Below are 25,708 nucleotides of genomic sequence, written 5' to 3'. Positions count from 1 at the left end.
TATCACCCCATTTTCGGGGGGTGGTGCGTACCATACTGCTGTGACGGGGCAGGGCCCTGCCGGCCAGCCGGGAAGCCAGCCTCCAGGTACATCCTGTTCTGTTCCCGGTTGGATGGGCATTGGTTTTCACAGTTCTCTGCCGGGATGGGCCACCTGAGAGGCTAGCAATGAGAGCTGATCTGATTAGGAAGTCACTATCACAATTCCACTCCATTAGCCACGCTGAGGGGAGGCCGCTTCTGGCCCAGCCCTTAATCACCTGTGAGTCAAGGGTCTCGCACGAATTGAGATAATGGAATCAGGATTGACCAGCCTCCTTGCGGCGCGGGGCAATGGAAACCCGAGCCTGGAGGGGGGGGGGGGCGGGTGGGGGTGCAGGAAAGGTGTGGAGTGTGGACGAAGCTTTTGTTGTGGGGGATTGGGAGGAATTTACGTCCAGGAAGGGGACATAACAAATAAGTGAGGACCAGCTAGCGAAGCAGAGCTTCCAGGCGCCCTCACGGTGCCTCCACGTCGGAACTCATACACGTGGAGCGGCCACGTCGCGTGCGTTCTCAGGTGTTTGCCACAGGAAGCCTTCCAGTCCGCCCACGGTGACCTTCTTTCTCGCCGTGACTCTATGGTGCTGCAATCAGTGCCGGCCGCCGAGCCCGAGCGGGCTGGCCTCAGGCAGCCTCTCTAGGCAGTCGTCTCGGTGGCCATCTTGCCCGAGCGTTAGGAGCCGCGGAGTTGCGTCAGTTTCGCCTGGGTCCGAGGCCGGGACAGGCCCTTATTTGCAAGACTCATAAATAATTGAGTACCGGGGCTGCGCCTATTTGCATACGACTCAGCTTCTTCTGCCTGGACTTCCCACTCCCGTTTTCCACCGGCTCATGGATATTCATAAGGAGCTCTGGGGGCGTGGTCATGGGCGGAGTCATGGGCGGGGCCCCGCCGGGACTCGCAGTGGCTTGGTCCCGCGGTGACGGCGGCGGCGGCAGCGGCTGTAGCGGCAGCGGCGGGGACTGGCGTCGGGGCGCAGAGCCCGAGCCGAGCGGAGCCGGATCCCGGGGGAGCGCGTGAGTGCGCGGGGGCGGACAGGAGGGCGAAGGAGGGGGCGGGGTCCGGGATGGGGGCGGCCGGGAGAGGCATGGAAGGAGTGGGAGCTATCCTGCCCGGACCTCGGGTTGAGGTGGAGGTGGGGGTCACCAGGAAAGTTTGCAGGGGCCGGGGGCGCGGAGGGAGCTGGGGTCGCGGGGGAGCTGGCGCGTGTGCGCGGGGGCGGAGGGTGCACGGTCTGGAGCTCGTGCTGGCCGAGCTAGAAGAAAGGGGGGAGGGGGCGAGGGCTTGAGGCGGGGCCGGGGGCGGGCGGAGCTGCTGGAGGGACCCCCGCCTACCCCTCCCCGGGCCCGCGCTTGCCCCCTCCCCCGGGTCCCTCGGCACGCCCCCAACCACCCCAGTCCGCCCCCACCGGGTCCGCGTCCCCAGTCCCTCGTCGGCTCGCCGGCTGCTTCACAGCCACCGCACAGGTCCTCCGCTTCTGCCGCCGCCGCCCCCTCCTCCTCCTCTTCCACCCTTTTCTCCTCCTCCTCTTCGGCTGCCGGCGTCCCCTCTGTGTCCAGAGCGCCCCACTGGGCCCCTCCAGACGGCCCCTAGCCTCGGGCTGTTCCGTCTTCCCGTTGGCTCTCCCTCCTCTAGCAGTTTACGTGCTGCCCCCGCCGACCTCTCTGGCCCCGAAACGGCCGGAGATCTAAGGGTCCATAGGGGCGACTCCGTTTGCGCCGATGGCGCTCAGAGCCCCTGCCCCCCCCCCCCCCCCCCCCCCCGCTTGCTGCTGCCCAGCCTCTCCCCAGCTCCTCTGGCGGCCTTTGCTCCCGGGGGGTCAGCTAGTCTCCCCCTGACTGTTCGGGGTCAGGAGTGCTTAGTGCTGCTGCGATTTTACAGCTTTTGGCTACCGCCTTGGTCACCTGGGTTTCCCGGCTGGGGCTTCTGAGCTTCTGCAGCCCCTCTCACCTGGAGAAACTGAGCCCCCCACTTCATTGCTGCAGCCCCTCATACTGCAGAGGTGCCCAGCAGGCCTCCAGGTGAAAGGGTTTTCCGGTTCTGGACCAATTTGTCCCCATTTCTAACCACCCACACCATGTCCCTTGAAATAATGTTCAAGGACAAGGAAACAATCTTGTGTTTTTTAAAATTTTTTTTTCCCCTGGCGTGTGCCCCTCCCCCATGCACGCTCGGACTGGCTCTGCACAGTTATCACCCACCCACAGCCAGCAGTGCTCCCTTGTAGTTGGCTGACCAAGGAATTGACGGTCCTGGGTTTCTCTTTATCCTCTTCCCGGTTTCTCCTGTCTGAGAAGCAAGCTGGGCAGGGTCAAACGTGAGGGGTGGGTGGGTTTTCCAGGGCTGGGCCCCAGGGGTCCTGTCTCAGGATTTGGCACAGTCTCCCCAGGCCAGCAGGAGTGGGTGCTGAGGAAGGCACACTCCCCTTGCAGGTGGAGAGGCTTGGGTTGTCCTTAGGGCTGTGTACATACCAGGTGATGGGAACCCTCCTCCTGGCTTTGGAATGAGAGGGGCAGGTCTCTGGAGCCTGGGGGTTGGGGGGGGGGTCTTGTGGGTGGGATGGAGCCAGAATGGGAACTGAGGAGGTGGTGGAGTATCTGAGGAGCAGGTGACCAGACTGGGGCCCGCAGGAGTGAGGGAACGGTGCGGAATGCTGGCAGCCTGTGGCCTGGGGAGAGGAGGAGGTAGGTAGTTCCCAAGGATCTTAGCTCATTGGTGACACTGAATGGAGTCATGCTGACACTGGCCAGCATTTGCTGGCTACTTTTTACGGGTTAGGCGCGTTGTGCTGTTTGTATGCACTGTCTCACAGAGGCCTCCCAGTAGCCTCAGGGACACCGTTTCTCACGTAAGGAAACTGAGGCTTAGAGAAGTAAGCAGTGTGCCTAAGGTCACCAGCTGGAAAGTGGTAGGGCCACTCAGCATTTGAATCCTGGTGTATGAGACCACAGAGCCCCTGCTACATACAGATTTAGAGAAGGGGCACCGTCGGGTCCCTGCCATAGGGCTGTGTTGCTTGGTTTAAAATTTCTTTTTCTGTCCCCCTTCAAATCCCTCAGGCCAACCCTGAGCTGGCAAGTGATGCCCAGTATCCCCATTTTGTAGGCTGTGGCTATCCCACCCCGACTGCCTAGAAGGGGGAACCCCAGGGAGCTTCCCCCCCAAGCCACCCCACCCCCCGGATGTTCTCAAGTCCTGTCCCATTCTCCCGGCCCAGGCCTGGGCCGGCTCCTCCTTCCTCTTGGCGAGGCTCTGGAAATCCAGTGGGAGGCCATTGCTATGGCAACAGGACTAGGCCCTGGCTTTACCTCATCAAATTCCAAGCTGAAGCCAAAGCGATTGAGAAATTAAGGAAAAAAAAAATGTATTCCAGATGTTTACTTTTTATTCCTTATTTTTCCGTGTTTGGATGAGACAGCTTGGAGGGAAGGCGGAGTAGGGCAGGGATGTGGAAGGAGGAGGGAAAGAGGGGGAGAGGGAACCACTCCCAGCTGCAGGAGGGGGAGGAGGGGGAGCGGGGAATGGGGAGGCAGGGAGGCAGGCGGTGGGGCGGAGCCCCAGGTTGGGGAGGAGCGGGTTTTTCCCGTCTCCCATGAGGTGATTCACGGAGAGACCTCAGACTTCATGGCCCTCTTGCTCTGCCCCTGAGTAGATACCTCAGGCAGGGCTGCCGGCTCCTTGGGTAAGTGGGGTGTCTTAGCTTGCCAGAGGGAGCAGCAGGCGGGTCCCTGGAGCTCCAGGACTTTGGGGTTAGGAGCCTGGAGTTTAGAGAGGAGTCTGGGAAGAGTGGAGGATACAGCTGCTGGGGACCTCCCTTGACCTTCCCCAACCCCCTCTGAAGTTCCCGCTTCCTGTCCCACACTCTGTCTCTGCTAGAAGTCAGAGACTTCTCTCAGCTAAGCTGACTGCCAGTGCCCAGCCCCTTTGCCTTCTCAATCTCTCTCTCTCCTCCTGGGTCTCCAGCCACCCTGCTCACAACCTCTCTGCTCCCCAATTCTCATGCAGGTTCTGCCGCATGTGATGAAAGTGTCCGCTCTCAGGGAAGGCACAGCCATGGCTTCCCCACCGGCCCGGGAGATGGAGGAGGAGCTGGTATCTGCTGGCTCGGAGCCAGGTGCCTATGGGTGCAGGGTGGAGCGGGGTGGCTGGGCGGAGTGTGGGAGGGGCAGCAGCTGAACCCCAGCTCTGTCTTGGAGGGGCTGGGGGAGTGAGGGCAGGAGGCATGCTGAGGATATGCAGGATGAGTTATGAAGGTTGTCCGCTCCTCATGAGACCTTTCGGAAGTGTTTGCGATCCTAGGTCCCCAGCAGAGGAGAGCAGACTGACCTTTGAGGTCAGGTGGGTTAAACCATGTATTTAGCGGGGGAGGACAGTGAGGTCTTGGGGAGAAATGGCCTGCATCTAGGGGAGGGTTTGAACCCAGGCCTCCTGGCTCTGTCTAAACTCCTTGGGCTGAACCCAATGAGTGTGATACAGGATTCTATGAGAAAGGCCGTGGACATGAGTAATTCCACGTCTTTTACTTGGCATTGAAATGCCTTATGTAGAAGGTAGGTCTCTGGTCTTGTTTTTTTTCCTGTAGCAGATTTACTTCTGTTTGGCTTAGGTCAATAGTAAGTTTGCATTCCTGATCACATACCAGATGACAGCAGGGAGGTGGCCTGGGTGTGCACTCTGGTGAGGGGGTTGGTGGGGAGACAGAGTGGGGAAGCTGAGTGTCGTTTACTATGGGTGGTGGCAGAGTAGAGTATCTGTCAGAGGAGAGCACTGGACTGGGGACATGGCGGCCTGGCTGCTTGATGTGGGCAGGCTGGCATCTGTTTATTGGCTCTTGTTCATTCATTTGTTTATTTGAGAACACGTGCAAGGGTGCAAAATGGGGTACAAGGAGAACAAACATGCCAGCTGGGCCCTTAGGTAGCTGTAGCTTGTAAGGGAATTGACTAACATTTTTGAAATTTGGAGTCGGGAGTAAATGCTTCTGAGATGTGTATGGAAAATCAGGAAAGGCTTCCTGGAGTAGGTGACATTTGACTTACACCTAGAAGGTTGTGAACTTTCTGAGTTCTTAGGGTGGGAGATGAAGTTCTGCTTCCTGGTTCTTCTAACAGCTCCCCAACCAACCCTTTCCTTTTGGTAGGTGATCCTCGGGCTAAACCTCCTGTCAAGCCCAAACCCCGGGCCCTGCCTGCTAAGCCAGCCCTGCCTGCCAAGCCTAGCCTGCTGGTGCCTGTTGGGCCTCGGCCTCCCCGGGGTCCGCTGGCTGAGCTGCCATCTGCCCGGAAGATGAACATGCTGGCAGGACCCCAGCCCTATGGTGGCAGCAAGCGTCCCCTTCCCTTTGCACCAAGGCCTACAACCGAGGCCTCCACTGGAGGAGAAGCCACTCGGGAGACCGGAAAAGAGGAGGCTGCGAAAGAAGAGGTGCCCCCTTTGACACCCCCAGCCCGATGTGCTGCCCCAGGAGGTGTGCGGAAGGCCCCTGCCCCCTTCCGTCCAGCCTCGGAGCGCTTTGCAGCCACCACAGTGGAAGAGATCCTGGCCAAGATGGAACAGCCTCGGAAGGAGGTCCCTGCCAGTCCTGATCGCCTTTGGGGCTCCCGCCTCACCTTTAACCATGATGGCAGCTCGAGATACGGCTCCAGGACCTATAGTGTGGCCACAGGTCCCAGGGATGAGGACCGTGGGACCCTCTCCAGGGGATGGTCCCAGGAGGGGCCAGCAAAGTCTCCCAGCGAGTGCCAGGAAGAGCACCACAAGACCCCTGAGGAGAGGTAAGGGGTGGGAGGCAGCCTGGAGGGCCACGAGGGACACGTGGGTAGCCTTATCTGGGGCTGTGACCTTCACGTGTAGGTTAGGTTAGTGTTCTATGAGCACAGACGGGACCCTGGTCTCAGTCACAAAACATTCCCCCTGTAGATGGCCTCATCGTTAAAGATGTTCCTTTTATGACTTTACTGCTTTTTACAGAGTGGATGAATGTTCACGGCGGAGTTCAAGTGTAGTACAGGGCAGTTTATTTTGGGTCTTTTTATACTGAGAGTTGAACTTTGCCTCATTTCATCGACAGCCACGCTAGTTAGCAAAGAGAACATTAGGCCTGTTTTAGAGATGTGGAAACTGAGTCTCTAAAGTGACTTTTCAGGGTTCCTCAGCACGTACAAGACAGAACTGGATTTGAATTTAGGTCTCTTTGAGACCACAGCGTGTTGTCTTAAGTGTGGCTCCCGCCGTGGGTGGAAGGGCATGCAGGTGCTGGTGTGTGTGTTGGGGGGGAAGCGGGGGCCAGTCTGCTCGTGAGCAGAAGTCTGACGGAACAGATAAGACGTGAGCACACCGTGATGCCTGGCCAGCGAGCGGCAAGGCGCAGAGGTCACGGCCGGGTTATAGACTGTTGTGTAGGCTTCCCTTCTCTGGAGTTGGTGCCAGTGTGAAGGGAAGGCTGGCCGGGAGGTGCCCCTTGGGGTGGTGGGCACTGGGCATTGGAGGAAGAGGCTCCCCTCCGCCTCTTGCTGCTCTGAAGGGCAGGGCTGCTGTGTTGTGGGCTGAGCCCCAAGCTGAAGGCCTCTGGCCCTGCCCTGCCCTCCAGCCTTCTCTCACCAGAGCCTGCCTGGACGGTCGGGGCCCCAATTCCCCCTTCTTTGTTCCAGGCTTCTGGGAGGTCACACCCCTGTCCCCGGTCTGCTCTCTGGCTTTCTCCCCTTCCTTGCTTTAAGCAGAACTTAAGAGGAACAACTTCAGCTTTGGAAAATCACCCCCCACTCCCCGTCCTCCCCCTGCAATCCTTCAAGAAGTATTGGCAGGGTGGCTGGGACCAGCTGCACTCTCCCTGGCTGGAGGAGGGCGTTAACCCCTTAGGGGCTAGGGGCAGGAGGAGTTCTCTTTCGGGGAACCAATGAGGGTTCTGGGTATGCAGGGTGCTTCTCCTGAAGGAGCGGGTTGTGGGGGTCATTTAACCCTGGACGTGTGGGAAGGGAATGGGGACTGTCTCTCTGGGCACTTTCTCTGGGGAAACTGCACAGCATTTCAGTCTTCAATGATTCCGGGTAGGGCTCACTAATAAACGGCCTGGGGCAGGGGGCTAACTTTGGGTGGTGGTAAAGTCATTTACGCAGATTCTCGATCCACGCTCCCCTTGTCCTCAATGAGGGGCTGCTCCATTCTGTGCCTTCATTTCCTGTCTTGTTCCCTCACAGGAATGCCCCTTTGGACGTGGCCTTCAACGGTGACGTAGTTCAGCCAGCCAGCTCGGACCCACCTGCTGATGTGAGTTAGCCTCCTGTTACCAATCAGAATCTTAGTATTGTTTTGTGTTTTTTAAAGATTTTATTTATTTATCTGACGGAGAGAGACAGCTAGAAAGGGAATACAAGTAGGGGGAGGAGAGCGAGAGGGAGAAGCAGGCTCTCAGGGGGCTGATGCAGGATTCGATCCCAGGACCCTGGAATCGTGACCTGAGCTGAAGGCAGAGGCTTGATGACTGAGCCACCCAGGTGCCCCAGAATCCTAGTATTTTAGAGCTAGAAGCGTCACCTGAGATCATTTGTGTAAGCTCATTGTAGTTTAGATGGGGACACTGAGGCCTATGGAGGAGGTGGCTTGCCCCAGGTCTGGCCCCGGGACTCCGATTTCTTGACTCCCAGGCCAGCGTTCTCGATTACTGCAGTGGTTAAGTATGGTTCAGGCCGTAAGACAGGTTGTTACGAACAGTTACAGTATCCATAAGTAATGAGCTGTCTACCCGGATGTGTCGCGGGATCGGTGACTTAGTTGTTGTGATGACTCCGGCTAGTGGGTGCTCCTGGTCCCGTGTGAGGTGTGCCAATGCCACAGCTCACCAAGGTTAGGTGCCCGTGGGCTGAAGCAGCCTCTGAGGTCCCTGATTCCACTGTTCTCCCTGGCTGGGCTGCCTTCTTGGGGTTTAGAAGAGGGGGTTTCTTGTTTCATCCCCACTGTTCCCCACAGCGTGCTGAGAGGGTGGTTGGGTTCACCCTACTTTACTTTTTTTTTTTCTTTAAAAGATTTGATTTGTTTATTTGAGAGAGAGGAGGAGGGAGAGAGCAAGCATGAGAAGGGCAGAGGGTGAGAGAGAAATAGACTGACTCTTCACTGAACAGGGAGCCAGATGCAGGGCTTGATCCCTGGACCCCAGGGTCATGACCTGAGCCAAAGGCAGATGCTTAACTGACTGAGCCAGCCAGATGCCCCGCAGCCTGGTTTCCTAAGTAACTGATATCTCTTCTTGCTCACAGAGCCCTTGCTTGTCAAAGGCTGTTTCGTCTCCCCCACAATGGAAACCTGACCACATTCTCTTGTCCATCCAACAAATGTTTGCTGAGCACCTGCCGTGAGCTGGGTGCCCGGCACATAGCAGAGAACAAGGATCACACTGTCCTGCTCTCAGGGAGCTCACCTTGTAGTGCAGGGAAGCAGACACGAGCACAGGCCTCCCTGGGAACCTGCAGATGTTGTGTGTCAGACAAGTGTGGGAGACCTGTAGAGGCAGAGAGCTCTGGGCTGAGGGTAACCGGGGAGGCCTTGCCGCGAAGGTAAGGGAGTGAGCTGCCTGGGTGCTTGGGCAGAGGGAACTGCAGGTTCAAGGGACTTGGCACCTTCCTGGCTGGGAAGCCAGGATGCCTGGATCATAGTCAGAGAGGAAGCGGTGGTGTGCTAGCGAGGTGCGACAGGTGATAGGTTAGATGGATTGGAACCTCACAAGACACTGGAAGGGCGTGGGCTCTGGGGAGAGGAAGAAGCCATTGAGGGCTGTGGAGGAGAGCAGTGACGTGCTGCTGGCTTGGTTGTAAAGAGTCGCATTGGTAGTAGGGAGTTAAGAGCAACAGCAAGGGCCAGTTGGGGCATAATCCAGGTGGGAGATGATGTGGCTGGACCCTGGGGGCCGACTCTGGTGGGGTTGGGAGGTGTGATGTGGACGGGGTTTCAGGTGGCTTGCTAGGAGAGCGAGCTGGCGTGGGGTCCCAGATGACGGCAGGGCATTTGCCCTGTGCAGTGGAAGGGTCAGGTTACCATTCCCTGAGACGGGGACTGGGAAGGGTGAAGCAGGATGGGGGGACATGAGGAGTTTGCTTCTGGATTTGCTGATTTGAGATCCCTCTTAGACATCCAAATGGAAATGTGGAGGCGGGGACAGCTGGGTAGTTGTTGGCATACCGGTGGCAGTTAAGATGCCTAAGGTCACCAGGAAGGTTAAGGTCACCAGGGGCGCAGGAGAGGTAGAGAGGGCAGAGGGCCCTGGCCCCTGGCGTAGCAAGGGAGACCTGGAGGGGATCGGGGATGGTGGAGCCCTAGAGGTCACACGGAGCCAGCACCCAGCTTTGGGGCTGGACAAAGGTGTGATCCACTTTTGGATGCTGCTGCCAGGTCAAGGCAGGTGAGCCCCAGGAATGGGATTTAGCTACAGGGAGGTCACTGGTGACCTTGACAAGAGCGTGAGCTGGCATGGTGAAGGGAAAAGACTGTTGGGAGTGGGTTCCAGAGAGAATGGGAGAGAGGAGCTCTCTAGATAGATTAATGAATGTAGGCAGCACATTCAGGAAACTGGGTGGTAGCTTCACAGAGAGGTCAAGTCAAGACTGTTTATGTTTTTTAAGACAGAAGAAATGAGAGCAGCTTGTGTGCTGATGGAAATGAGTCGGTAGAGAAGGAAAGATCTGTGACGCAGGAGGGAGAGCTCTGAACAGGGACAGCTCACGAGCATAGACGGGGACGAAAGTGCTTGTGCTCACGTGCAGGCGGTGAGGTGTGGGGGCTGCCAGCTGAGGGGGGACGGCAGAAGCATTGCTTGGGAGTGTGGGCAGGGGAGGGGAAGTGTTGGGGGACCGCTGGGCATTCGAGACCCATCTGAGGTCCTGGAGGTTCGAGTGAGGGTCAGGCTGTGGTGAGACCCAGCCTTCTGCTTGCTCAGCCTTCTCCAGGCCCGTCCAGCCCCAGGTGTGGCTGCAGGGCAGGGAGGTGGAGATCTCGGATGGCTGGGTCACAAAGTCAAGAAGAGATCTAGGAACAGAGAGCCCAGATGCTGAAGGGTTGCCTGGGTGGCCATTCAAGCCACTCGGGATTATGATGGGTGGCTAGTGCGGGGGAGGGGGGCTGTGATCTGGGACCGAGGGCTCTGCAAGAGGCACTGCGCGGGGGAGTGTGGGTGGTAGGGTTTAGGAGCACGCGGTTCAACACTGGAGGTGTTTTTTTGTTGTCTTGTTTTACTTTAAGATTTATTTATTTTAGAGAAGGGAGAGAGCATGGCGGGGAGGGGCAGAAGGAGAGGGAGAGAGAGAACCCCAAGCGGACTCCCCACTGAACGCAGAGCCCTGTGCCGGGCTCAGTCCCAGGACCCTGAGATCGTGACCTGAGCCGATATCAACAGTCGGACACTCAATCTGCTGAGCCACCAGATAGATGTCTCCCTATCCAGAGTTTTGTAGAGAGGAGATGGGGGAGGGACTGGAAGGGGCCTTGAGAAGAAAGCAGGACCTTCCCCTGCCCAGGCGGAGTCAGGGATGTGAGAGGAAACAGTGCATTGGAGAGTGTGGAAGGAGAAGTGTGAGCCCCGGGGAGGGCCAAGGTCAAAAGCAGCACAGCTTCCTTCCTTGTCTAGGGACAGGCCAGGTGGAGTACTAGGATGCAGGAATGCCAGGTGCTTGGGGCTCCCTCTGCCTCTTCCTCCTCTTCCGACCTCTGTCCTGTAGCTTCTGTTATTTCTGTAAGTTTTATCCCAAGAGGCCATGTGTACAGATCTTATTTAATTCTGACCTAATTCTTTGAGATGGATGTTGTAGCCCCAACGTACAGAGGGGCAGAGCTGAGGCTCTGAGATCCCAGTGACCACCGTGGGCAGGGCGTACGGCTTAGGAGATGCAGTGCCCGCGACTCCAAGGCCTGTGCTTTCATGTCCCTTGGTGCCTTTTCCTGAATCCCGAGTGAAGGCCTGCCTGCCCCCTGGGGTAGTGGATACTTCTGGGACCTGTGGACACGCCTCCCTGTAGCTGCTCCCCCTGCTGGTGGTCTAGCCTTGCCCTGGGCTGGCAGACCTGCTCGAGCAAACCCCCGCCCGCCCAGATGGCAGATTCCCCATTTTCCCTCTCCCTTTGTCAGGCCAGGGGACCACAGACCTTGGACCCGTGGACCACAGACCTTTGATCCTGAGATGAGCTCTGGGGTGGGTTGGGAGGAAAGATAGGAACCACTTGGAATATGGTAGGAGTGAGGCTATGCATGTTTTCTGGCGAGAGGGCCTGGGGTGGGTTTGTGAATCTTAGAAGCACAAGATACTGTAAATCATTTTTGGCATCTTGCCTAGCTGTCCTGAGAAGCCCGCCTTCCTTCTCTGGTCTGTGGAGTGAGAGTGCGAGAAAGCAGCTGACCTGGGGTCTTTGTGGGGCTGGCAGGGGCCTCCTCCCCAGCTGGGCAGTGAGTAATGACTCTTGACCTTTCTCTTGCAGATCTCCAAGTCCTGGGATCCCTCGAGTCCAGGTCCTGCCTCAGAGAAAGGAGGTTCCACCAGTTCAGGCCTCCCCGCTGAAGTCTCAGGCCTAGCCCCTGGGTCTCCCCGACCTCGCTCACCTGATGAGGGGTCTCCCCGACCTCACTCACCCAAGGAGGGGTCTCCCCAACTTCACTCACCCAAGGAGGGGTCTCCCCGACTTCACTCACCCCAGGAGGGGTCTCCCCAACTTCACTTACCCCAGGAGGGGTCTCCCCAACTTCACTCACCTGATGAGAGCTTGCCCTGCCACTCTCAGCTTCCAGAAGCCCAGAGACCTGTGGTTTCTGGGCCCTCCCCCTGCCTCCCTGTGACCCCAGCATCCCCAACTGTAACCCTGTCCGATGAGGGTCAGAGCTCCTGCTGCCCCCCAAGCTCAGGGCTCCCTGTAGTGAAAGCCCCAGAGGCCCCCACACCTGGCAGTCCAGCCTTTGAGAAGGTCTCGGGCCCGGAGCAGCCCCCAGCTACCTCTGCCCAGGCCCTGATGGAGGGGGGTGAGTTGCTAGATCTTCCTCGGACGTTTCCATCTGGGAATGTGGTGGCCCAGGGTGACCTAGACCGTCCCATCGGCCTGGCCCAGCGCCGATTTTCTGAAGGCGTGCTCCGACCTCCCGGCCAAGATCAGGAGAAGCTGGGGGGCTCACTGGCTGCCCTGCCCCAATCCCAGGGGAGCCAGTCTGCCCTGGATCGTCCCTTTGGGAGTGGGACAGAGTCCAACTGGAGCTTGTCACAGTCCTTTGAATGGACCTTCCCTACGCGGCCTTCAGGGCTAGGGGTGTGGCGTCTGGACTCCCCACCTCCCTCCCCCATCACTGAAGCCACTGAGGCCGCCGAGGCTGCCGAGGCTGGTGACTGGGCTACATCCAGCAGAGAGGAAGGGGTGTCCCAGCAGGGGCGAGGGTCCCAGTCAGCTCCAGAGGGGCCAGGAAGGCCTGGTTCCTGGGTGCAGGTGGATGATCCGGGCATCTCCCCAACCCAGAAGGCGGATGGGGAGAGTCAGCCACAGTCCCCAGTTCCCCTCAAGCCCTTGCCAACACCAGGGGGCACACTTGGAGTGGCCTTGTTGCAGGCAGAGGAAAGGTATGAGGAGCGGGAGCCCCTGGCTGGACAGGAGTCCGTGCTCCCTCTGGCCACCAGGGGGGCTGCTCTGCCCGTCCTGGAGCCGGTCCTGGGGCAACAGCAGCCAGCACCCCCCGACCAGCCCTGTGTCCTCTTTGTTGACACCCCGGACCCCCAGCAGGCATTGCCTGCTGAGGAGGCCATGACCTTGGTCCAGGCTGAAGCCACCCAATCTAGGACAGAAGGTCGAGACCCCTGTAGTGTGTCCCCCGAGCCTGCAGGCCCTGACAGCAGCTCCCGCTGGCTGGATGAGCTCCTGGCCTCGCCACCACCTAGTGCGGGCAGCGCAAGGCGGGGAGCTGGATCTGAGACCCCGGCAACCTGCTCCGAGGTGAGGACGGGGGCACAGGGAGGGCGGGGGGCCTTGGGGTGGAAGCCAGGGCTTGGGTGGGCTTTCTTCCAGTGTGTGGATTTTGTGAGTCAAGAGCTGGGATATGACCATGAGGCAGGCCCCTAGGGCTGTGTCCCTCCCAGCCTCACTGGCGGAGCCGGGGGGACCAGAGGCTGTGGGCCCGTGGGAGCTGTCCTGCTAACGTGCCTTAACTTCTGAGCTTCAGAGACCTTTTATGATAAGAGCATTTGCTTTTTAGGATTGGACCACAGGTAGAACAAGATGTGGAAAGCGCCCAGTGCTTGACCCACACTGAGTGTTCAGTCTGGCTTTACCGATGGGACTGTGGAAGGCAACCTAGCACAGACCTTTAGTGTGCGGGCTCTGGAACCAGACTGTCTGGGTTTCCTGCTCTTTGCCTTCATGTGACCTTGAATGAGTTACTTTTCTGTGCTTTGGTTTCTGTGTCCGTAAAATGGGGGTGATGACGATGAACTCTCCCTCACGTGGCAAAGACTAGAGAAGCCGTAAACACTAAGAACGGCACAGAGTTCGTCATGAGTGTCTAGGAAGTGTTGGCTTTAAGAATGCCCCTATCCTTGAGCTCAAGACTGGCCTAATAGGCAGGAAGCGCAGGCCCAGAGGAGGCGGAACCTCGTGCGGGATTACCCAGTGAGTTGGTGGCTGGGCGGCGGTTAGAGGGCCAGTTCTCTGGCCACTGCCCTTTCCCCTGCCAGGCTGCTGTGAATTCAAGGGCTAGGGTCCAGGTGGTTTTTTGAAATGCCTTTTTCAAGGCCAGCCAGGGCCAGTAGGGGCGGGGCTGGAAGCAAGGCGGAGCCAGGCTGCCTCTAGGGGTAGGGGCGGAGAGGTGGAGGAGGAGCAGGAAGGAGTTAAGACCCGGCTGGCTCCTGGGAGGTGTGTCCGTCCCGGGCTCTGGGTGACTCAACTAGCTTTTGGGCGGGGCTGCCAGAGCGGCAGCTGCCGTGGAGGGAGCGGGGGCCCGCGCCAGCGGGAGCCAGAGTCGTTGGACAGGTCCGGGCGAGGGGAGCGGCCCAGCCCTGTCCCTACACCCAGCCGCACCCAGCAGCCCGGGGCGGGCTGGGGGTAGGGGCCATGGCCGGGATTGGGGAGCGGGAGCCCAGCATGTCTGTGTTGGAGAGGCTGTTAGCCAATGCGGCGCTGAGGGATGAGGCTGGCCGGCTCCGTGGTCCGGAGCCCAGGGCTCCCCCACCTGAAGGAGTGAGTCGGGGTAGGGGGTGCGGGGGCGTGCAGGGAGCCCTGGGCTGGCTCTTCTCCCATGGCAGAGGCTGTCCCCTCCTGTCTTCTCCAGGGATGAGGCGAAGGTTAGGAGGTCTTTCTGGGAAGGGCTAGGCAGAAGGGCGCTTTTCATAGGGAGGAAGGGGTGAGTAGGGCCAGGGGCGGAGTCAGACTGTTCCATGGAAAGGAGGTTGTGGAGGGCCTTTGAGTCTTGATTGCTTCTAATAGAAAGCAGACGCCTTTCACAGCCCTGTGAAGACCACTCTAAGCTGCCTTTCTCTTGGCAGTTAGCTGAGTGTTGCCCAAGGGCTGTAAACATGACCATGGGATCATTGATTGTTCTTATTGGGTGCCCCTTTCAAGCCTGGCACTATGCGGAGGTTTGATTTAAACCATCTTGTTTAATTCTCCCAAACCACTCCATGCAGTAGGAATTCTTCCCATTCAAGGGTGAGGACCCTGAGGCCCAGAGTGGTGAAGTGTTTTGCCCAAGGTCACACAGCTGGGATCTAAACCCAGGCTTTCTGTTGCCAGAGTGGGGCTTTCAGACACTGGGCAGTGAGGAGTCTCATTCTGGACTCCCACTATGATGGACTCTAAGCATCGTTTTGTGTCTTTTTTTCCCCCTGATTTCTAGGGACTTCTTGGCTGGGCCCAGAAGGATCTGCAGAGTGAATTTGGGATTGCGGCAGACCCACCTCCGAGCAGTTTTAGTCCTTCCAGCTGGTCCCAGGACACTTCTCAGAACTACGGCCTTGGGAGTTCAAGCCCTCGAGGGGACCCAGGCCTTGGAGAGGGAGACTGGACTAGCAAGGGTGGGCAAGCAGCAGGGGAAGGGAGTGCCAGGGAGTGGGCCAACAGGTGTGGCCTTGGCCAGGAGGACGTTGAGGTTGCCAGCCAGGATGGGAGTGGAGTGTCTGCCCCGGGGGGCCTTTCCGTCCAGGACCGGGTGATCGGAACACCAGCCCAGCTTGGTGCTCAGCAGAGTCAGGAGGCAGATGTTCAGGACTGGGAGTTCAGAAAGCGGGATTCCCAGGGCACTTACTCCAGCCGGGACGCGGAGCTCCAAGACCAGGAATTTGGGAAGAGAGACTCACTGGGTGCTTACAGCAGTCGGGATGGATGCCTTCAGGACTGGGAATTTGGGAAGAGAGACTCTCTGGGTGCTTATGGCAGCCAGGATGTAGATGAGCAGAGCCAGAAGTTGGGGAAGAAGGACCATGTCGGCAGGTACGGCAGCCAGGATGCAGACGGGCAGGACCATGTTGGCAGGTACAGCAGCCGGGATGCAGACGGACAGGACCAGGAGTTTGGGAAGAGAAATTCTTCACTCGGCACCTTTAGCAGCCGGGGTGCAGAGCAGCCGGATCAGGATTTCGGGAAGAGCGCCTGGATGAGGGACTACAGCAGTGGCAGCGCCCAGGACCGAGGCTTCGGGATGAGAGCCCTGAGTGCCGGCTTCAGCCCCGAAGAAGCCCAGCAGCAGGACGAGGAGTTTGAGAAGAAGGTCCCGAGTGGCGGAGACGGTCCGGGTGAGAGCAGCAGGGAGGCAAGCCAGCCTGAAGAGAGAGAGTCAGGGAGCCTCTTTGGCCCCAGCACCTCCCAGTCCCAGGACGGGGCACGGGGACAGAGAGACCAGAGCAGCTGGCATGGTGGCGGTGCCGGCCAGGAGGCAGGGGGCCAGAGGCCGGCCGATGCCGGCCAGGAAGACAGGGAGGTGGGCCGGCGAGGCTGGGCAGACAACTTCAGCCGTGGCGTGGTCCCCCAGCCGGAGGCCACCTTCAGCCCCGGGCAGCGCGATTGGAGCGGCGACTTCTGCGTGGAGGCCTCTGAGAGAGGCCTCCAGTTCGGCATCATCGGTGATGACCGGGCGGGCGGTGCTGTCCTCAGCCCTTCTGGCCAGATTGCAGGTGGCCCCTTTGTACCTCCGGAGAAGACCCCGGCCGGGCCTGTGGACTGGACCGACCAGCTGGGCCTCAGGAACTTGGAAGTGTCCAGCTGCGTGGCCTCTGGGGGCTCGAGTGAGGTCAGGGAGGAAGCTGTGGGACACATGGGCTGGTCAGACAAGCTGGGCCTGAGAGATGTGGACCTGGCTGGCCATTTGGAGTCTGCAGGGTCTGAGGAGCCCAGAGTGATTGGGGTCGGGGAGAAGAAGGACTGGACCTCCAATGTCGGGGGGAGGGGCAGAGATCTGGCTGGTCTCGGGGAGGTAGGGAGCCCCAGCCAGGCCAGAGAGAGTGGCGTGGGACAGACCGACTGGTCGGGCGTGGAGGCTGAAGAGTTCCTTAAATCAAGGGAGCGTGGAGTGGGACAGGCAGACTGGACACCAGACCTCAGCCTGAGGAGCATGGCCCCGGGGGCAGGCTGTAGCCCCAGAGAGCTTGGGACAGGCCAGGTGGACTGGGGCAGCAGTCTGGGCCTAAGGAATTTGGAGGTGCCATGTGACCTAGAGTCTGGAGGTTCTCGGGACCCACGGGGATGTGGCGTGGGCCAGATGGACTGGACCCAGGACTTGGGTCTCCGGGACGTGGAGCTTTCAGGGGCCCCAAGTGAAGCCAGGGAGCATGGGGTAGGAGAGGTCAGCCAGTGCCCAGAGCCAGGGCTCAGGGACCACAGCACCTTGTCCCCGGGCCTGGAGGCCAGAGAGCTGGGGCCTGGAGGAATAAGTGGGCCAGAGACCCAGGGTGAAGGCCGCTCCACTCCTTCCCTGGAGACCTGTCCTGAAGATCCTGGGATGGAGACAGGAGAAGCCCCTGGCTTTGGAACCAGGTAAGGGAGCCCCATCCCTGGGGTGGGGGGTGGGGGGAGGTGTGGCAGCTCTCTGAAACAGTGCAGCCTTTTTCAGGAGGGAAGAAACTGCTTTCCCCCAAGGACTTGTAGGGCTTGGAAAATTAAGATGTTTTGGACTGTGGATTACTAATTGTATGTTTTTTAAGTGGAGTGTGATACACATACAGGTGGATTCTTGTTTTGAAGGTGGTGATGTTTGAGGTGTTGTTTGTTGCCCATGCTTTAGGCTTTCTTGGTGGCTGTGTATCACGACTGTGCTGGAAGGGTGTGGGTCCCATCTTCGGGGTCGATCACTGTGCACAGCATCTGTCCTGCAGGTCTCTTGGCCCAAAGCCGAGGGGTTTCCTGGGCCAGGAACATGGATGCTTTCACAGGCGTCGGCAGGAGGACTGGGCTCTGTCCACTTGGCCTGGGCCGCTCCAGGTTAGGAGTGGAGGACAGTGGCGCTTGTTGTTTCTTGCAGAGATTAGGAACTTAGTGCTTCTTGCCTGCCCTGTCTTCAGGCCCAGAAGAGCAACAGTTTAAAAACCTGAAGGTCATAGGGCTCCCCACCCCGTGATCTTGGCCTCCGTGCACAGAGTGACTGAAAGGGAACTTTCCAGAGGAACAGACTAGTGGTTTTATGAGCCAACCATGGCCTGTCTCAGGGATTTTTATGTTCTGGAACCAGCTGAGGTGATCTCACACCTGGAAAGGGGGCTAGAAAGACGTTGCGTCTGTTCTGTTAACATTTCCTGTTGGTTGAGATTTGGTGTTATTCTCCTGACTGGGTAGAAAGTTAAAACTTTCAGAAGAAGCTAGAGCGGGTGCCTGGGTGGCTCAGTGTGTTAAAGCCTCTGCCTTCAGCTCAGGTCATGATCTCAGGGTCCTGGGATTGAGCCCCACATCGGGGCGCTCTGCTCAGCAGGGAGCCTGCTTCCCCCACTCTCTCTCTGCCTGCCTTTCTGACTACTTGTGATCTCTGTTTGTCAAATAAATAAAATTAAAAAAAAGAAGAAAAAGAAGAAGCAGCAGCTAGAGCTTCTCACTGGGCAGTTGAGGGAGAGGGGAAAGGGAGGCGTTGAGTGGGGGCCGTGTGGCGAGTGGAAGGAGCTGATGGTAGTGGCAGGGGGGTGGAAGGGACCCGGAAGGGTCTAGAGGGAATGGTGGGGGGTGTCAGCCAATGGGTTGGGAGAGGCTTTGGGCGAGGAGAAGGAGCGAGAGAGAGGAAGGCAGGCAGAGTGCAGGGACATGCCGAAGGCTGCGGGTTCACAGGATGGGGAGCCCGGAGGCTCCTGGGATCTTGGACGAGTTCCTGGACGTCTCTGAGCCTCACTTTGTGACGTTAGCCTCAGGAAGCTTTCCCATTCCTAGCGCCCGGGACCCTGCTCTGCTGGGCCCACTGCTCTGCTGCCTCCCTTACCTCGTTGGCCTTCTCAGCTGCCCCGTGCTGTGGAAAGGGATTTTTACCATCTCCAGTCTGCACTTAGACAAGGGGTGTGACCTGCTTAAGGTCACGGAGCCTGCTTTCTGGCTGCAGCGTCCTAAACGCTGTCCGGTGTGGTCACAGTGCTCGAGAGTCTTAGACTGCCAAGGAGTGGGACCCCTTGGTCTGCCTTTTCCCTCTGCTTGGGTGGCCCTTGAGAACAAGAGAGCAGGAGTATCTTTCCCTTTGTTCAGGACCGGGGTGGGGGCTTCCAGGAGGCCGCTGGACCGGCTTGGGGAAGAGCAAGAAGTTTAGGAGTGGAGGAGTCCTCAGCGCTCAGCCTACAGAGCTTGTCTCCAGCCTGCCTTTAAGACGCTCTTGGTTTCTGTGTGGTCAGTCTGGGGAAGGCTCCGGACTCTGGCCACGTAGGAGACCTCGAGTGTTTGTGCATGAGCACGTGCTGGCAGGTGAAAGCACAGGACTAAGGAAACCTGTTGACCTTTCTCTAGGGCAAGGTTTACCAGATTTATTTGACTAATATCCAAGGAGCTGGTGTTCTGGGCATCTGACTTAGGGAAATTCTACACCCTGGAAAATTGCTCTTGATAGGAAATTTTGGAGGTTCCCCTGGGGAGGTCCTTGAGGATAGCTCAGAGTAGTCTGGGTTTAGGTCCATCTGCCAGGTTTGGGTCCTGATTCAGCCACCACTTCTGTGACCTTGCGCAAGTTCCTTCTCTTTCTCAGGGACTCCTATTTCTTGTCTGTATCTCGGGAGTAATTTACTACCCCTACTCACAGGGTTAAGAGTTGCAGACACACATAAAGCATTAGAAACCTGCCTGGCATGTGGTGATCGCCCAAAAGAAAAAAAATCCTTGCTACTTGTAATTGTATGTGTTTGGCCAATTTGCATGGATCCGAGCTGTCCATAAAGTGAAGCCCATGGGGACATTTTGGTCACATCTCTGTAGGACAAAGGTATCCCTGATGGCAGGCGGTCCTTGGCTGGAATGCTGTCCAGCATAGTTGTGATAAGGACAGCATAGGGGTGGGTGGGTCCTGGGGAGAGCTCAGGCTCCTTCTTTGTGTCTAGGGCCACCTTTTCCTCGTGGGAGTTGCTCTCTTCGTTCACCCGAGAGCTCATGGACTGACCTCTCCTCTCTATGGCCTCCTGGTCATCTTCTACCCCCTCCTCTGGGCCCCCGTGATGTGGGGACCTCTCAGTCATTTTGGGGTCTTTGTGGAATTTCCACAGAGGTTGAGGCCAGCCCCCTTATTTCATGGGTGGGGAAACTGAGGCTCAGGGAGGCAGTGTGTCTTGCACAAGGTCCGCAGCTGGGGATTACAGGCTCCTTCATGTTCCCTCGGGCCCCAGCTTTGCTGTCATCTCTCCGGGCACATTTCCTGTGTCTCTTGGTCCAGGCCAGCTGCTGCCCCTTCAGGCACATCATTCCAGCCGTAGGCCTAAGCCTCCCTCATTTTGGGTCTTGGAGCCTTGAGTATCGGCAAGCTGATTGTGTGCACATCTGCTTCACACCCTTCCCCAGCTCTGTCCCTGGAATGGCAGTGGGGTGGGGTGGGCTTGGCTCAAGTCCTGACCCTCAGGAGACCCTAAGTCCAGATGGGTGAGGGGTGTAGATGGTGCAAGACAGGGCAAGTCCCCAGGCCAGGAACCTGTGGTGGGGATGATGATGATGATGGTGATGATGATTTTTAAGGTTTTTATTTATTTACTTGACAGAGATCACAAGTAGGCAGAGAGAGCGGGGAGGCAGGCTCCCTGCCCAGCATAGAGCCCGATGCGGGGCTCAATCCCAGGACCCTGGGATCACGACCTGAGCTGAAGGCAGAGGCTTAACCCACTGAGCCACCCAGGCGTCCAATGACTATTTTTTTAAAAACAGATTAGAGCGAGGAAAAAAAAGATTTATTTATTTAGAGAAAGAGTGTGTGTGGGCACGAATGGGGGAGGGGCAGAGGGAGAGAGAAAATCCTCAAGCACACTCCCTGCTGAGTGTGGAACTGGACGTGGGGCTCCATCCTAGGACCCCCAAGATCCTGACCTGAGCCAAAATTAAGAGTCGGACTCCACTGACTGAGCCACCCAGGTGCCCCGATTATCCTGAAAACTTACAAAAAATGTAGCACGGTGCTAATGGGTGTGCTGGGCACACATTTCCAGCTTGTTGCCAACAGACTCAGTGAAGAATGAGTCTTTTATGGTCCCCATTTTGCCAGGGAAGTTGCTGAGGTTCGGAGTGGACAAGTACACGGAGCCCACATCTGTGCCCGTGGCCGCACCCAGCACAGGTTCCTGAGGGTGCTGCTCTCCTGCCTCCCTGCCGGGGAGGAGTTCAGCTTATAGGTGTTCTGGGAGCTCAGAGGCCGGCAAGCTCTCCCGAGCTGGGGTTGAGCCCCACCAGCAGGGGCGATGCACGCCACATTCCCCAGTGCCCTTCCCACCCTCCCCCCTTCATAGTGCCCCCCCCCCCCCCGGGGCCCACTGAGCTCATCGGTTGCCCTCTGCCCACGTGGCTGGGAGCCCAGCTTGCTCCGGGTGTGGATCTTTCCATCCACCCATCCGCCGTTTCACATCCCCTTAAACTCTGCAGGCCAGCCCTCGGCATTGTGTCTGCCCCACCCCAGGGAGAGGCCGTGGGCTGGGTGGGGGTGCCGCCCCTGCCCCCTCCCTCCGGTCTCCCTGATTTTAAGCTGCAGGGTGAGCTGGCGTTGGCCCCTGTCCAGGGCTGCTCCGTACGGCTGCCTTGCTGCCACCTCCGCCTCCTCCCTCCCTACCCAGAGCGCTTTCATTTCCATCTGTCAGCAGCTTGTGGAAGGACAGACTGACACATGTTCTCTCCTGCCCTCCCCCCTTCCGCCCGCTACTGACTCACCTGCCCGACTCCCCTCCCCTTCCAGTCCCTTTGGCAACTCTCGAAGGCCTGGCTTCCGGGCCCTGGCCTTGCCAGCCTTTCCCACGCCCGCCAACCTGCTGCCCTGCGCAGCATCAGTGTGTGTGTGTGGGGGTGGGGGTGGGGGGGCTCTGCTCTGCTGTGGGAGCAGGGTCCTACTGGGTCCGTGAGGGAGGTGTATGGTGAGTGTGTGCAGGGTGTGTCCCTACTTCAGGGGTGGTGGCCCGCCAGCACACCAGCTCGTGGTGTGAGGCGTGCGAGTAGTGTGTGTGCTGTGCCGTGTATGTTCGTGTCGTGTTTGAGGGACCAGCGGGCAGGAGATGCACAGGCTCTGTTGAGGTGCATGGTGGCCCAGCCTCTCAGTGTGCAAACATTTGCTTAGTCTCGCTCCTCCTGGCCAGGCCCTGGATGCAGGTGCTGGGGGCACAAAGGCAGAAGGGGCCTGTCTTTGCCCTTGAGCTACTCACAGACAGGCTCTGAGGAAGGGGCTGGTCCAGGTGGGAGCGGAGGGCATGCAGGGCTGCAGAGGGGAGTGGGCCAGAGGGGGGCGGGCCAGCTTCCGAAGAGGAACTAAGCTGCAGGGAGAGTGAGTGGAGGGGCAGTGTGGGAGCTTTCCAGGCGCAGGAACAGCTTGTCCACACACACGGCGGTCTGTGAAGGCCCAGCATGTTTGGGAGTCCCTGGCTCTTTCATGAGCCTGGGGCATGGGGAGGGCTGCTGTGGGGGCCGAAGGCCCAAGAGCTTGCGTGGCCAGATGGGCCAGTATCTGGCTCATCCCGGGGAGGGTGAGCACCCGGGGAAGGTGCCCCTAGAAGGGGACCATTGATGGCAGCCCCCAGCAGCCCCGTAACGGTGTAGCAGTGGTAACAGTTGCTGTCAGTGATGGGTACGCGCTGGGGGGCTGGACACTGGGGTTTGCGCTTTGGTTCCCATTCCATTTCCCAGCGACTCTAGAGTTAGAGGACCCCAAGGCTTTGGTAGGTGAAGGGACTCATCCAAAGCCTCAGTAAGTGGCGGACCTGGGATTTCAACCTGCCAGGCTGCCTACCTTGTTCCCTCCGTGCTGTGCTGTACTGGGCCCTGACTATGTCCTTCAGGAAGGAGTTTGGGAAAGCCTGGAAATGCGGGAGAGGGAAAGTGTGGGGAAAGCGGTGGGTGGGGGGGAGCACGGGTATGGTGGAGTGGACTTTGCGGGAGAGAGATGGGGCTTCACGGGTGACCTTGTGCTCTGGTCGGTCTCTTTTGCAGTCCTGGCGGGTGCCCGGCCCGCTCCCCACCCTCTGGCTCCCAGGGCCTGCTGGAAGAGATGCTGGCTGCCAGCAGCTCCAGGGCAGCAGCCCGTAGGGAGTCAGCAGCCTTGGGCCTCAGGGGCCTGTTGGAAGAAGAAGGAGCCACAGCAGGTGCTGACCAAGGGGAGCCCCCGGAGCCTAGTGGGGACCCACTGCCTTCCTGGAGGCCGCAGCCGGATGGTGAAGCCAGCCAGACAGAAGAGGTGGATGGCACCTGGAGTCCTTCAGGGGTCGGGCAGGGCGAGCAGGGTCCGACACGGCCCCCTCGGCGGCCCCCCCAAGGCCCTCCTCCCCGCTCTCCGAGTCAGGACTTCTCCTTCATTGAGGTCAGTGCAGGGAGAGCCCAGGCCAGTCGTTGGGCTGTTGGGGCTCCTGTGGGTGATGTAGCGGGAGCCTCGGCCCTTGGCCCTGCCGTGTCCATCGGGAGGCAGGCAGGAAGTAAGTCCTGTGAACAGGGCGTTCCAGGCAGCCCGCTGCTGTTGAGGGCTCCTGCGGGATGGGGCAGGGCCACAAGACGGCAATGGCGGTGATGTTGCTGTTGTCCCGAGCAGGACACCGAGATCCTTGACAGTGCCATGTACCGGAGCCGCGCCAACCTGGGGCGCAAGCGAGGACACCGGGCCCCGGCCATCCGGCCGGGGGGCACCCTGGGCCTGTCCGAGGCAGCAGACTCAGATGCGCGCCTGTTCCAGGACTCTACGGGTAGGGCCCCTGTGCTGTTGGGTGATGTCCATGGTGCTGTCTGGGGGCCGTGCAGGGGAGGGCTGGTGGGGCTTGCTTTCTGTGCTGAGCCTCCTCTCTGGGCCCTTGCAGAGCCACGAGCTACTCGGGTGCCGTCTTCAGACGAGGAGGTGGTGGAGGAGCCTCAGAACCGCCGGACGCGGATGTCCTTGGGCACCAAGGGGCTGAAAGTCAACCTCTTCCCTGGCCTGAGTCCATCAGCCCTAAAGGTAGCATCTGGTCCTTCAGCCAGCACATCAGCCGCCAGCCACCTTGCGTCCAGCATTTTTTCTGTCTGTCCATTTCTCCACCCATCCCTCCATCGCGTGGGCCGCTCTTCCCATTCCTCCTGTCATTTTGCTCTCACTGAGGGGCCTGCTGGCCTGTGCTGTGTGCTTAGTGGGATGGAAGGAGTAACAAAGCCTTGTGTCTTAGAGCTTCATGTGGGGCGGAGGGCAGCCGGGGGTGGGGAAGCCATGTCTCTGATTAGCTGTGGTGGGGGTGGGGGAGGTGCTTAGGTATCACTGGGGAGGTACAGATAAGGGCCAGGCCTGTTGGCGGAGAAGGGGAGATTATTTCCTAATGGTCCTATGGCGTGGGAGGGGAGGGTATATTGGAGAAGGCCTCATGGAACTATTGGATCTTGGCTTTGAGGCATATGTAGGAGTTGGCTGTGGATGGCGGGGTGATGACAGGGAGGTGTTTCCGGCAGAGGGAACAGAGTGAACAGACACAGGGCTGGGAATTCACCACTGGCTTTGTCCAGCTTAGGTAGTCTTAATTCAGTGTAGCAGAATCAACCTGAGCACCTGCTCTGTGCCGAGTGTGGCTCAACTCTTGGAGGCTTATTTTCAAGTGACTTCCCATCCATCTGGGTAAAAGGACTCCAGAGGGGTCTCTGCTGGATTCTGGGGATGGTGTGCTCTTGGGAGAAGGCCTTGCCCTCTGGGAATCTTCCTGCTTGTTCCTCTGATGTCTCTCTGTGCTTGGGTTCATCTCCCAGGCTAAGCTGCGCCCCCGGAACCGCTCGGCTGAGGAGGGGGAGCCTGCAGAGAGCAAGCCGAGCCAGAAGGAGCCCGTGGTGCAGCGTTCCAAGTCCTGCAAGGTCCCTGGGCTGGGGAAGCCCCTTGCGTTACCTCCTAAGCCAGAGAAATCCTCAGGGTAGGTGACCTCGACTGGCCTCTGTGGGTGGGCCTCAGTTAACTGTGTGAAGTTGGCGCTTCTTCCGGTTGGAGGGCGGGTTTCCCTCCCCACCACTTCCCCACTTTGTTCACCTTTCCTGAGGTTTGCCTTGTGACCTTTGCTCTTTGTCATCTAGGTCAGAAGGATCATCACCCAACTGGCTACAAGCCCTGAAGCTGAAGAAGAAGAAGGTCTGAGAAGTCCTCGAGGTAAGAGCGGGTTCCTGGGCTTGGGCTCTGATTGGGGCTCACGGGAGAGCAGGGCCTGACCTGGAAGGTTCAGGAGACCCCGTACCACCTTCTAGGCCTTTTCTGTTCCCCTTTCTCTCTGAGGCGGGCCAGTAGAGCTAAGCGCTAGGAACTGGTGGGTCCCTTGGCTCCCCTTAGGTTTTGTCCACAGAACAAGGTGTTGTCTGGGCTGGGATGGGCGAGGAGGAGGGCGGGCTTCCATCTTGCCTTCCTCCCTGGGCTCAAGGACGGTCCCCATGTGCTCTTGGCTCCATGGCTGGCCCGAGTGGGGTCAGCCAGTCCTTCTGGTCTGGGACCCCTTGAGGTACTAACCAGGCTCAAGGGCCCCACGTGGGACTCTCCTACCCCTCAGCTCAGCTGGGGGAGCCGGCCTGGGAAGCCGAAGCTGAGGCGGGTCCTCTGTGCGCCATGGTGTCCCCTCCTGACCTCTTCCCCCCCACCCCTGCAGGTCCTTCCCATCTGGCAGTCTCAGGCAGTGCCCATTCCTGTGGGGTCCCCGGCGAGGAGATGGCTGGAGCCCCACCAGGCCCCAGGCTGCAGCCTCTGTCCCCTTCCGCGTCTGAGGAGCGTCTGGGGAGGCACATTTATGCACTTTGTACCCCCCCCCCTTCCCAACGTTCCCCCCGCCCCCACCCCCTTCCCTCCTGACCAGATTCAGGCATTCGTGGTTGAAGGTTTTGGTCCCTCCTGCCTCGCTCTCTTCCCACCTCCCTCTCTGCTTCCTCCTCCAGCCTCCCTCGGGTTTTCTTTTGATACCAATTTATAGCATTTTTTATAAAAGCCTTTGATTTTTGTAATGGGCGGAGCCCAGCCCCAGCCCCAGCCCCAGCCCAGGCCTCCCTCTGTCTTGCCAGGTGCCCCACAGAGACCAATTACATTTTGTCACTTGAAACAATAAAGTTTTTTGGGAATTGGT

At 58.9% G+C, this 25,708-nt stretch overlaps 1 protein-coding gene across 3 annotated transcripts; it reads left to right on the top strand.

The window, feature by feature from the left end:
• Nucleotides 1-914: 914 nt before the first annotated feature.
• Nucleotides 915-25,708, top strand: TNKS1BP1 (tankyrase 1 binding protein 1). 3 transcript variants are annotated; one of them, XM_059142557.1, is made up of 13 exons: nucleotides 915-1,058; nucleotides 4,048-4,156; nucleotides 5,183-5,816; nucleotides 7,239-7,308; nucleotides 11,499-12,989; nucleotides 14,148-14,228; nucleotides 14,884-17,015; nucleotides 22,602-22,968; nucleotides 23,194-23,344; nucleotides 23,456-23,592; nucleotides 24,366-24,523; nucleotides 24,681-24,753; nucleotides 25,241-25,708. In XM_059142557.1, exons 2-12 carry the CDS (start codon nucleotides 4,063-4,065, stop codon nucleotides 24,739-24,741), a joined length of 5,376 nt encoding a protein of 1,791 aa, XP_058998540.1. In that variant the 5' UTR covers nucleotides 915-1,058; nucleotides 4,048-4,062; the 3' UTR covers nucleotides 24,742-24,753; nucleotides 25,241-25,708. The 3 variants fall into 3 exon arrangements, with proteins under 3 accessions (XP_058998540.1, XP_058998557.1, XP_058998549.1); XM_059142566.1 differs by lacking the exon at nucleotides 915-1,058 and adding an exon at nucleotides 3,603-3,724; XM_059142574.1 differs by lacking the exon at nucleotides 14,148-14,228.

This window comes from Mustela lutreola, chromosome 1 (assembly GCF_030435805.1).
Source record: "Mustela lutreola isolate mMusLut2 chromosome 1, mMusLut2.pri, whole genome shotgun sequence".
In the NCBI taxonomy this organism is placed as follows: Eukaryota; Metazoa; Chordata; class Mammalia; order Carnivora; family Mustelidae; genus Mustela; species Mustela lutreola.
This window is presented reverse-complemented; position numbering and strand designations above follow the sequence as displayed.